The 12,950-nt window shown below is 38.7% G+C and overlaps 1 protein-coding gene across 2 annotated transcripts in view; it reads left to right on the forward strand.

The window, feature by feature from the left end:
• Positions 1–7,011, forward strand: part of frmd3 (FERM domain containing 3) — a 72,311-nt gene extending 65,300 nt beyond the window's left edge. Inside the window, exon 14 of one of the 2 annotated variants that reach the window (XM_017696285.2) lies at positions 4,961–5,613. In XM_017696285.2, coding sequence (XP_017551774.1) covers positions 4,961–5,613 — 653 coding nt within the window. Of the gene's footprint in view, positions 1–4,960 lie in introns of both variants that reach the window. The other variant, XM_017696284.2, reaches the window with a different exon arrangement.
• The last annotated feature ends 5,939 nt before the right edge of the window (positions 7,012–12,950 follow it).

The raw sequence follows: 12,950 nt of genomic DNA on the forward strand, positions 1-12,950 counted from the left end.
CCTCTGAGATTTACCCAGCCATGTGCCATGGCTAATGTTGTAAAAATAGCCCCATCCTGCATTTGGGATGATCCAGTCCCTAATGCCCTGTCTTTGTTAACACTGCTGACATCTCAGCCATCCTGTGAAGAGAGGGGGCCGAGCCGGGACCCTGTCATATGGGCATGTTTGTGTGTATGACAGTGCTAAACCCTATCGGAAAGCCAGAGCGTGGGAGCCAGTATTAAAGTGGACTGGGGAACGGCGGAAGGTCATTGCGAAGCAGGGTTAGGGCTGGAGCTTTGGGAGGGGAAGCTATACATTTGGAAATGGAGGTTCTAGGACAGCACAGAGAGATTCTAGAGGACGTTCTGGAGGGGGAAGTGGACAATGTTTTAAAGGGTTCAGAGGAGCGGACAGATGCCATGCGCTGTCAGGTGAAGATTACCACCAGGCACAGCCTGCAGCTCCGCATGGCCAATCACACAGCTCGGGACGTTTACGTGAGGCTGCTGGGACACGGTGAACGGATCTCAGGAAGCGGTATGGAAGCGCCCATTCTGCTCAGATGATGATAATTTTGACATCACACTCTGACAGATGGCTGATCAGTGTAAGGTTTTAGCTAGGGGAAAATTGCTACTGTTAGATGATTGTCAGAAGGTCCTGTTTCCCAGTTGTGAAGTCACAATTGCACCTATAATTATGATGTCTGTGCATTGAAGTGCTTTGGAGCTGTAAATCTGTTTTGCTATCTTTGTAACATCTTCAAGCATTGTAAAATATACATAATGCAACCAGTAGTTTCAGATATAGGCATATCTTTTTTTAACTTATTTTCTATTTAGTTTAGTTGTGGCTTATACTTTCGGCTACACTGGATGATAAAGGCTAACACTTGTTTCCTTTGAAACACATGTAGCACTATTGTGTCTTGTCCATCAGCCACTAACACTAACACTGTTACTGATTGTAACACTCTTGGAGGAAAACACTAACTCCCAATTCTGTTACATTAGCTGATAGACAGCCAGGTTACATGAAGTTTCCATTAAGTTGAGATGCTTGCAACTGTTGTGGCTTCAAGTGACTTGAAGAAAGCTTCACATTTATGCACTTCTTGTACAATTTTGTTTTATGTAGGTTTCAAGCAACTAAAGTTGCATGAAAGTTTCACCAGCCTTACTATCAATTCAGAAACCTGGAACCCAAAATTGTTTCTGGTTCCCACTTCCAAGAGGAAAGTTTTATTGCTGAAATATTACTTATTGATGGCTTATTAATGGTGATTCTCCTGAAAGGATGAATAGCAGAAAGGTATCATGATGTACAGAATAGATAAAGGAGAGATTAGTGTTTACTTGCAGATGAAGAGTGTTAGTGTCTTGGCAAATCTGAGCACAATGTAAGACTTTATTTAGATCTCTACTAAAGCTCCATGGGAGATTTTTGGAGTCTTTTGTTCAGGAGGAACTTCTGAGCACAAGGAAACTTAAGCAAAAGTCTTCCTTTGTCTTCCCATCTGATCTCTTTGATGCATAGAAGAAACTACAGAGATAGTTTTCTTTCTTTCATTTTCTTTCCTATGTGTTTTATGACTTGAAGGCATATTCACATGCAACGTTAGGTCACAAACTTTAACAATTCAGAGAACATTAATGCAGCATAAGAGCAGAACAAAGAGTTGGCCCTCAAGACTGACTTTGCTTCACCATCTCTGTAATGCTGAACACGGCACATTGAACATGAGGCATTGTGAACCTGTTCTAGCCAAGATTACTGAATGACTTAGTATCGCCAGTAACAAGTTTTCTAATTATGATTTATTATGCAAGAGCTATGGATAACAACTGGGACGGACTGTTTTAGCTGAGAGAAAGCTCTAATGAACAATGGTTACACAAGTATTGTCCACATCTTTTTCATGCCTCCAACCTCACTGCCATCTTAAGTAATACTGCCAGAGTGGGCAAGGGACTGACGTCAGCATCAACTTTTGGATTCTTTTACTGTAAGGGCAACAGAGTGACGTCAGTGTCTTTTCTTTTCTGGTCCATTCACATCCTTACAGAAGTCGCCCACACACTTGGGCTTTGTTGATTCCGCCTGTTGCCATGGCAGCCATCCCTGATGGCCTGTCGTCGTTGCCCACTCTCTCCTCCTTCTGCGCTAAATGGCTCTCTGTGTGTGTCACTATGGTGACAGGTTTCAGCTGGAGATACCTTCATCTGCCCTGCTCTTTGCTGCCATGTAACTGCCAGTGCAACGAGAATGATCCAATTTAGTGGGATTAAAATTGCATTTGCAGTCTTGTTAGCCATCGAATACAGCTGACAAACTAGAATTCAATCTGATTTTTAATGACTTGCTTATTACATTCACTTCAGCCTTGGAGCCATAATTCCTCCATTCATACAGACTAACAAATTACTGAATCTTTTAAGCACTGTAAATTCCAAGGATTTTAGACCCTTGTGGGAAATATTGTGGAAAAACATTCTGGTATATTTTATCTGAACTGTACACGTGTGTGCAAGTAGTAGTGCGGACGTCGCTGACAACTTAGCCAGGAGACTCGTCTTAATCCACACTGCCCAGGCAGCTGGGTCTATATTTAGACTGGGCTTAGCCAAAGAGTACAGGCTAAAGCTATGCCTCTCAACTACTACATGGGAACACTCATACATTCACATTCAGGGGAATTTCACACTTATTCCCCAAACTTTCTGCATAATGTAATCCTTGAGATGTAAACAAAACCATCCAGAGGGACTGTGAAATGGTTCACTGTGGAGAAACTTGCAGAAACTGCTGAAATTTCTTTACAGTTTTGTGATAGGAACCACCTGCAATGTCTGCAACACATACAGAGCTTATTTACTATCCAAAATGATCAGTGAACTTGCACGTGTCTTCTGAGTTATATGTTATGATGATGTCGATAAAATAGTAATAAAGCAAACAAAAAAAAAACAACCCAGTGTTTTTAGACTAATTTGCCTTACAGCAGCCTGGAAGAATGGATATTTAAAATGTTTTATGCCAAAAGCTTGTCTCAAAACTACTGTAAAACAATGCCTCACACATCACGCTGTGTATTCATATACATTTCATATAAGAGCTTTCTGTGATGAAGCTTTTAGAGACACTGAATGCTGTGGACGTCTGGTTCCTATCACCAGCACTGTAAACGTTTTTAAAGAATTATTGTGTGTACATTTTAATAAAGTTTATAAAAATCAGTGCAATTTCCATTTGAGTACACACAAACGCATTTGGTATAACTTTATTTGGATGGTCTATTTTAGATGTTTTGTAGATACTTCATTTACTTTCAAGTTACATTCAACACAATATCTATCTAACCTTAACCCAACCCTCAGACTGGTCCTAGCTGTAACCCAGGTCCAAATCTGAGCCCTAATCCCACCACTGTTTGGAATCAACAGTTTTCTGAAACAGACTTGCTTGGTGTCTGACTTGCTTGGTGTCTGACTTGCTTGGTGTATAACATCTATAAAATTGAAGAAAAGTATGTTGTACAGCTGAAAGTAGAAATTGTATCCACATTACAGTCAATTTTTCTAAACAACAGGTTGAGGCAAGGATGTGATGATGTAGGCACACAGTTTACAGAATGCTAGTTAGTGTATGCACACTACAATTATTTGGTACATAAATAGCTACATAAATAATGTGATACATACATACTGTAACTACATTAGCTTTGTAGCCACAGTGAAAAACTTTGGACAACAAATTGTGTAAATTAGATTTTGTTTTCACAACTAAATTGGAATTTTTAACACAGAGTTTCTATCTGCTCATCTGAGATGCATTTTCATTGGGTTGAAAGTAGAAGTTATGTCGTCGTTCTGTAGTCGATATCATGCCCATATTCGGTCCTCTGGGTTTAGTGCTGCTGTTGGGTACTCATCTGAAGACTGTAGATACCAGGTTAACTAGTAATACGACTTTGTTCGGGTGCTTGTTCATAGATACGCCCACTAATCACTACGTGGAAAAAAGCAAGTTCTGGAGAAAAAAGCACAAAGATATAATACAAGTACCTCAGGCATATATTTTTCACTGCAAGTTTAGTGTTTTTCTCTCATGTATGAGGTGAAAAAAGTCACATGTTGCAACTTATTGTTTAACAAGTGGTAAAAATGACATTGTTGGCCGTTCAAGTGCAGAAGTAAGAAAATTGTATTTCCCAGTTTCTGGCATCACTTGAATGCAGCACAAGCTGAATTCTCTAAGAGAAAAATGAACAGCATTTTCAAAAATTACCACTGTCATGCCCCATGTACAGTAAAATGTTCTGAACCTGATACGTTTCCCTTGTCCTGTGTATGTATTGCCTGTTAATGTCAGTGGATCCTCTCAATTATGAGGTTATTAAGCAGTTGAAATGCGAATAACACTACATCCATGCCACTTGAAGGCTACCACTTCTGTGCACTGAAATGATACCATATTAAAGTGGTATACTATGTATACTATTTAATTTAAACATTTTAACACTGTTATATAGTACCAGCTCAGACAGCAGCCTAAAACTGCCAAAGCAGTTAAAACTAAAACTACCTCTATTGACTAAGTCTTTTGGGGTGTGTGGGGTATTTTTGTGAAGTTGGCAATCTTATTATGTTAGTTTGATGTGCAGGACTGGTAGCTTGCATACAGCAATATTCACATTTTGACTCCTTCAGGACTCCGTCGTTTGAAGGATCAAGTCACATTCTGCAGGAAAAATGTATAAACATGTTGGATTTTTCTTTACCACAGCATACAGCAATTTCCAAAGACATCATTAATGTTTCACATAGACAAAACCATGTTAGACCTGGGGTTTCTAATACAGGCAAGATGCTGACTACAGAGTTTCTATACAACTTCAAAGGTCTACAGTTGTCTTTAAAGGAAAAGTTAAAGTTTTCGCACTGAAACCTTGATGCAATTCTCTCTCTCTCTGTAGGCCTGCTGGCTCTGAAAGACTCCGTTCACCTATCTCCCCTGAAGTCGTCCGTCACACCAGAAGAGGTGGAGCTGGAGGAAAGAGACAATCATGTCCACGAGCTGGGAGAGGAGGAGTCGGCCATTACTGGGACGGGAGCAGAGGTAGAGAGGAGAGAGCAGGAGGTAGAGGAGGGTGAGGAAATGGGTTCTCTCACCATTTCTGACATGGCCTATAGCCCATGCGCCAGTATGCTCCCCACTCCTGTAGAAGAAGGGCAGGGCGGAGTGGACTTTCTATTCCAAAGCCCTGGCCGCTTGCTGAAAGAACTCCACGCTGACCCCGAAATGCAGGCGGAGCTTCAGGCCGAGAGGGAGCGGGAATTGGCCAGAGAGGCCCTCCGTCAGTCGCTGTGCAGCCCGTCCAGTGGACGGCAGCAGCTTGGTGCCTGCATCCGCAGCGCCGCCCGCCTGGTTGCTGCAGCTACAGTCATCCTCCTGATCTTACTACCCCTGCTGCTGGTGTTGCTGGAGTCTGACTTGGACGTCTCCTTCCTGCAGGACATCCGCCAGACACCTGAATTTGAGCAGTTCCATTACGAATACTACTGCCCCTTGCGCAGATGGTTCCTCTGCAAGCTTGAGCTCCTGATGGAGCAGCTGTGGGGAGACTGAGGCTAATATCTAACGGCTAATGGCCCTCCATCAGCAGGGATGAACTAACGGGACATGGGGGGAGGGTGGGTGAACTGAAGAGGAAGGAAGGTTTGGTCTCATCCATCACGCTGTTTCTTTCAACTCACACCTCAAGGCCGGATTCACCCCTAATTATAACCGGATGCAAAGCCATGAATGGGTGGATATTACAGAAACTGCAAGTGCAACTGAGTTGTAAGCGTCAGATTTTCATTAAGTTTTGAGTTGCAGTATTGTAGTGGTAGCAGTGTAAAACAGATCATTTGTAGCAGAAATACGCAGTTAAGCTTCAGATGTCCGAGGGTTAGTAGCGTTTTATAATAATGAAAGGTTATCTAGTTCTGATTAACTTAATAACCAGTAGCTATATCCATGTTATGAAGAACTAGAGAACTACAAGCTACATTTTCACGCTTTCCATAACAAGTGTACATATCCCTACATCAGTTCATTTTTTCAGGCCTGCGCTCACTGTCGCATCAACAGCTTCGTTCATAAAATAGAATGGGGCTCACAAGACTGAGACAAACCTTCCCTTCCTCCATAAAGCCACAGCCTTTAGACTCATCTGTGTGTTTAAAACGAGAGTAAGGGCAAGAGAGATGTACTGAAACTTAATCTGTTTTTAAAATTTTATACATTTTTATGTAAGCTTACTATTACTGGTATTTTTCAGCAAGAAAACCTGAGTTATCTTATTTAAACAGATTTATTCTGGCTGGGTGTTTGGAGAGAAGCGAAATATTTTTATCGATGAATACACTTATATGACCTCAGTGGGTCTTGATGTGGGTTTTCTTATACGGAATAGCACAATATTTAAAATAAAAGACTTCTTTTTTCAGATTACCTGATGTCATATGCAGATGTTGCTCGGAGAAGATTGAGAGGATGTGTGTGCAGTTGAATGAATATCAGGTTAAGAAAGGTCAAAGACAGTTCACCTCTGTGTGAGGTGTAGAATTAGTTCAAAGATGGATCACCGTGCATTACGTTTCAATGAACTGTAATGGAAAGAAACAAATGCAAAGATTATACTGAACTGAAATGATCCAGATTACTTCAACAAATTTTAATGTAAAGCGATTCAGTCTAGTGGAGGTGGTAGTACAAGGGCTAATGACATTTCTAATAAACTACATTATACAGAGAGAAAACGAAAACATATACCACTGTACATGCAATCCCTAATCACTTACAGTGCTGTGCAAAAGTCAGAGACCACCCTTTCATTTATATTCCTTTTCAGTCATTAAGAACAAGTTATTAATTTTACGCATCAGGAAAACAAGAAATGTATAACAGAAATATATTTAACAGAAAATTACACTGAAAACTCAACAATTTAATATAATATAAAACATTATGTATTTAATGTGTCCACTATTATTTCTTTTCAGGAGACATGCTTTCAGTTTTTCAACACAGGGATATTTTTCCACACCTCCCGAGTTCAGTCTTTGTAGTTGGTTGCATTTTATGCTTTTCACAATCCGGGTAATCTCAAATGTATTCAGTAAGGTCTGTTTGTTGGACTGAGGTTTGGTGTGCAAATCAGTGAGGTTAATATCGTATCGGTATCAGCGCTAATGCTGGCAGTATTGGCATCGTGATGGGGATAACAATATATAGGCTGATACTGGGAAGCAATTTCTGACGCATGTGCTTGTGCCAGTAGACAGACCTTAACGTTGTGGTGTGGGACAACACGCAGAAGTAAAAATGATCATGGCAGAATCTGTAATAACAGCATTTAGTGAGAAAAACACGCCAACGCTTACCTGAATGGCCGAGCTGCTTCTTTTAGTGATCACTTGTCTGCCACTGTGTGGTAACTTACAGACTGAGTTAATGTTACTGAGAGAGCCGTAGAAACTGCTGGACTCTCAACGTAATTAAAGCATTTAGCCCCAATTTAGCCTTTATCATAGCAGCCCGCTATCTAATAGTAAATACTAATAGATACTATACATAAACAAAAATAAGTTTTCTTAAACATTCAGTAGATATAATGCAACAAGTAAAGGCCTTTTAGCCAAGCTGAGTGTGTTTTATTTGCCATGCAGCACACAGATTTTACCAAAATAAAAAAGTTCAAAAACGTAACTGTTTAAATATCAGGACTTATATGTGAGTTAGATTAGACAGAGTTAGTATCAGTATTGGCTGATACTAAAGGATCAGTTATTGGTATTGGAAGGGAAAAAGTGGTATCAGTGCATCTCTAGTGCAGATGTTCCTCTTTTTTTGTCTCTTTCTCTTTTCTCCATAACAACTACACATCCTTTCACACTCATAAAGTTGGGTTGTTTTCTCACAGTGGAAGGATGGACAGATCTTTTTCAGATCTGAAGCAGGAGCTTGATTTTCTCCTCTCTCTCTCAAAGAGGAAAGCTGTAATTACTGCTTATCTGACAGTTTTGGTGGTCCACCAGGTCTTAAACAGTCCCATTGTCTCTATATATTTTAATCAACTCCAGTTTTTGAAACACTTGTTTTTTCTTTGATTCAGAAATATGTCCTGAAAAATGAATGACTTGATATGAAATAAATGAAGGGTGGTCTCTGACCTTCGTATGGTGCTGCATACCTGTACATCAGTATTGGATAATATGAAGTTGAACGGCATTCTCAGGAACGTATGAGACTTACCGAAGGATCTGCAAATAGAATAATGTATATTTTATTGCAGCAAATCTAAATGTGCACATATGCATTGTGTTCAATTCATAGCTGTATCATTAATGGCTCATCAGGGGTGGATAAGCCACCTGACGTATGTCACGGTATCACATTATACATAACTAACCGACGATCTATACGCATAAAAACACATCTGAATAACCTCGAACATAAACCAAATCATAGCATCTTCATTGTGATTGAATCCAAAGTGTTACTGAGCATATATTAATGTGTCATTTAGATTTATACCGTCTTTAACTCCTACATGATATCACTACACGTCAAGTTTGGCTTGGTTATATAGTTGCTGAACACACAAACGACACTGTAAATGTATGTGTACATTCAAATACTTCAGTTTGCTAGATATGTATTGCTCTGCTGCACTAGTTAGCATGCTCTTCTTTGTAAATACTGTGAAAAATCATACCATACTCATGTCAAAAGTGTCTAGTCTGTGAACTTGTACCCCATTTAAGTGTTTGCATGCTATTCGTACCTGAGCAGCGAAGAAAATCTCGTTGTTGTATCTCGTTGGGTGACTGCCTTTTGGATTGAACAGAAGAAGACTTCTGCTCTGGTTCAAGTTTGAATTCAGCTCAAATAGGTGTCTCTTCTCTGACCTCAGGGAGTGACATTTGTCGGTAGTCTTAGAAAAAAACGGTAATAGCCAGTAATATAAATGAACATATAGTACGTTATTGTTGCGATAAGACGCTGCTGAAAGTCTCATGAAGTCATTATCATTTCTTTCAAACCGCTTGTCATCCTTGTATAAAAACAGTAGTAGCAGTAGTAATGTAGACAGTAGATTATCTAAAGCTAGTGCTTTTGTGTGTTACCATGACCAGCAAACCAGATTTAGGGCTGAATTCAATCAAACTGCACTTGGAACCGCCTGTTTTGTTTTTTTTTTTTTGTTTTTTTTTTTGCATCATGCTGAGTTTGTGGCTAAATCTGTAATTCATGTAAATTCAACCAATATTAGCAAATATAACAAACAAAAAATGTACTTTTTTTACTTAACAGTCAGCAATCAGAATCTGTTATAGAAATTTCATGGCGGTTTGTAGCAAGTTGATTGTCTTTGGCTGTCAGTGTAGTAGTTTTTCTTGTCATTATAGTGTGGCAAAGTACAAGCTGTTCTGCCCAATTTAATGTTACACACCTGAGTTTGTTGCATTATTTATTGACTTGCCTTGCCTTCTGTTGCATGACTGCACACCCACAGATCAGTGTCATTCTGTAAAGCTGTATTTATTTGTCCTGATCTAGATGGATCTGAATGAACTTTATTGGATTATTATTTTATTAGAAATGATTAAATCAGCAAAATACAACCTACAGTACTAATGCAGTTTTATGCTATGCCTACTATAATAATTTGCACACGTTTGTCTTAGAAAAACAGTTCTGTTGACAGTATTGTCCCATCTTGACAATGAAGCTTTTTTTGTCTTTCACTTTCGCTTGCATATTGCATTACAGGCTCACTGCTGTTCACGTCTTGTCATGGCATCAGAATAGGATGTTAGGTACAAGTTCCCCATGGGGGATTGTTCCGGGCCTTCACTTTTCATCGCTGTAAAACATCCCACACTACTATTACTATTCAGAATTCTTCCTTTCCTCGCTGTAAATGTACCTTTAAGCAACAGGCTTGAAAGTTTTGTGTGCAAGTTGCTGAAAGTAGAGTGTTGAGTGTATCACAGAGGTGAGTAGGAACTAGTTAAAATGACTCAAGTACATGCATTTAAGTAAAATATTGATGGATTTGTTCTGTTTTCAAATCATAATACTTATTTTAGTGAGTAAAGAAAACTACTTTCTACTCAGTTACATTTTAGCAATTCATATTTCCTTATTAATTTCATTCTGTTTTGTTGATGACATCTGCACTGCTTTATGATTGGTCACTTCTTGTACCATCTTTTTGGCGCTTTGTTTTTTTTTTTTACCAAAAAGAGAAGAACAGAGCTGGACAAACCTCAGTACATATGCTGATGAACACTCCACTGCAGTTCTATAAGTTACTCTTATGTAGTTTTTGTAAATAAAAATAATGCATGGTCACCCAATATTAACACATAGGAACAAGATACTAATGCGTAACTTAGTAAGGCATGGGAACGAGATCATGCCTTTATTTACTCGTTCCCACGCCTCACTATGTCATTGCTACACGTTAGGATCTTGTTTCCACCACTTACTAAGTCGTGGCCACACATTATTATTACAAGCTCATTTCCAAAAACATTGGGATGCCGTGCAAAATGTAAATAAAAACAAAATGCAAATTTGCAAATCATTTAAACCCTATATGTATTGGAAAATAGTACAAAGACAACATATAAAATTTTGAAACTGCAGAATTTTATTGTTTTTTTGAAAAATGTATGGCAATTTTGAATTTGATACCAACAACATGTTCCAAAAAAGTTGGGATGGGGTAACAAAAGGCTGGTAAAGTTGTCTAATCCTAATGCTAATGCTGGTGGTTGACTGGCAACAGGCCAGTAACATGGTTGGGTATAAAAAGCATCCCAGAGAGGATGAGTCTTTCAGAAGTAAAGATAAGGGAGGGGTGCCTTATTTCAGCAAGACGAGGTAAAACCTTACTCTTCACATTTTACAACAGCACTGCTCTATGTTAAAGGTCCAGGTGCTAAATTGGCCTGCCTGCAGTCCAGATCTGTCACCACTGAAAACATTTGGCACATTATGAAATATAAAAGATGAAAGATAAAAAAATCTGAATCTGAACAAAAGAGACCTCGAACTGTTGAGCAGCTGAAATCCTACATCAAGCAAGATTGAGAAACATTTCACTTTCAAAACTACAGCAGTTTGTCTCCTCGGTTCCCAAATGCTTACAGAGTGTTAAAAGAAGAGGTGATGAAACACAGTCGTAAACACAGTGGTAAACACAGTGGTAAACACAGTGGAAAACACAGTGGAAAACACAGTGGTAAACACAGTGGAAAACACAGTGGAAAACACAGTGGAAAACACAGTGGTAAACATGCCTTCGTCACAATGTTTTTGGAACATGTCAGTATCAAATTCAAAATGGGCATTTATTAAAAAAAAACAAAATTCAACACTTGATATGTTGTGTTTGTATTTTCCTTTTAAAAATAATATGGTTTACATTATTTGCAGATCATTGCATTCTATTTTTTTTACATTCTGCACATCGTCACAACTTTTTTGGAAATGGGGTTGTATTTATATGGTATGTCACCAGCAGGGCTCTGTACTTTTGTTCTTGTACTCAAGTTGTATTTTTGGTAGAGAACTTCTGCTTTTACTTGAGTTTGGATTTCAGCTACTCTACCCACCTCTGTTCTTTTGTAGGGGGATTTCATAAGCTGCAAGTTCTCTTTGATATGTTTCTGAATGCAGGGCGACACACATTGGTCAAAATTGAAAGTGTTGTTTTGAAATGACAGTTCTGGTTCAGTGTTCTGCGCAACTCTGTCATCAAGAAAGTTAAACAGCAAGAAAATGCGGATTATTTCATTCTACATTTGTAATCAAGGTTTGGTGTCACATTGGCCTTTTTAAAAAAAGGAACCCACTTCCCTTTAGTAGTTCATGTTCATTGTGACGATAAAAAGAAAATATGCAACTCTAGAAAACATCTGGAAGATGCTGGTATATGCAATTTCAGTTTCTGTAGTTTTTTTTCTTAATTTCTCAGATGGAGTGTGTGCAATGCTGTCTTTTGTTTGCATGGCTTACTAAATGTTTTGTTTTCACTTTAAAAACCTTGTCTATGTCAGTTCTACAGTGCAACTCTGGGACAATTAAAAAAAACAAAACAAAAAAAAAAACATCCCGGTTTGTGCAACACTGGGACTCAAAGCCTTATGAAATTTGTAAAGTGAATTTTGATTGTTTCTATGTTAAAATTATGGATTGTTTTATATGTTAGTACTGCCACAATAAAACTCCCAAATCAAAACACGGACATTCTTTGGCCTGAGCATTCTGTTCTTGTACTTTACTTGCAAAGACTATTTAATGAAAACTACACATCCATCAACAATGAAAAATGTAAAGTGTAGTGTTTATTTTTCAGATAAATCTGCATGTTGAACAGACACAAAGCATAAGGTACATGCAGTACACTGAGTTTGTTAATGTAGGCCAATATGAACAAATTCAGAGCAGAACAGTGCATTAAAACACTGATTATAAGAAATGAAGGAAGACGGGCGAACAATCCTGGTTAAACAAAGTGTATGACAAAAATACTTTGTGTGAAACTGAATAAAGAAGCAACTTCCCAAAAAGCTTCGGAATGGGGAATGGGAGAACATTTTTAGAAAATGATTAAAGCTCTGAGGAGATGAATCATGAAAGATGAAAAAGAAGGGATGAGAGCGAGCCAGTAAAAAAAAGTCAGCATTAAGAGAGGAAAACAAAGCTGAAGCAGCATTAAACAGATATTTAAAGGGTCTACTTTGAAATGTAAGGCTGTTGGAGGAGTTGAGTTAGCCTACGGAAATATACAGCAGATTTGGGGAAAAATGGAAAACAGCAGCGTTCCAAAATTGGCAAGTTTGATGGCGGTTTTTAAGCTGAGGGAGGTAGCAGCAATTTAATTTCATATAACTGCACCTGAT

The sequence above is a fragment of the Pygocentrus nattereri genome, chromosome 29, assembly GCF_015220715.1.
Source record: "Pygocentrus nattereri isolate fPygNat1 chromosome 29, fPygNat1.pri, whole genome shotgun sequence".
NCBI classification, from domain to species: Eukaryota; Metazoa; Chordata; class Actinopteri; order Characiformes; family Serrasalmidae; genus Pygocentrus; species Pygocentrus nattereri.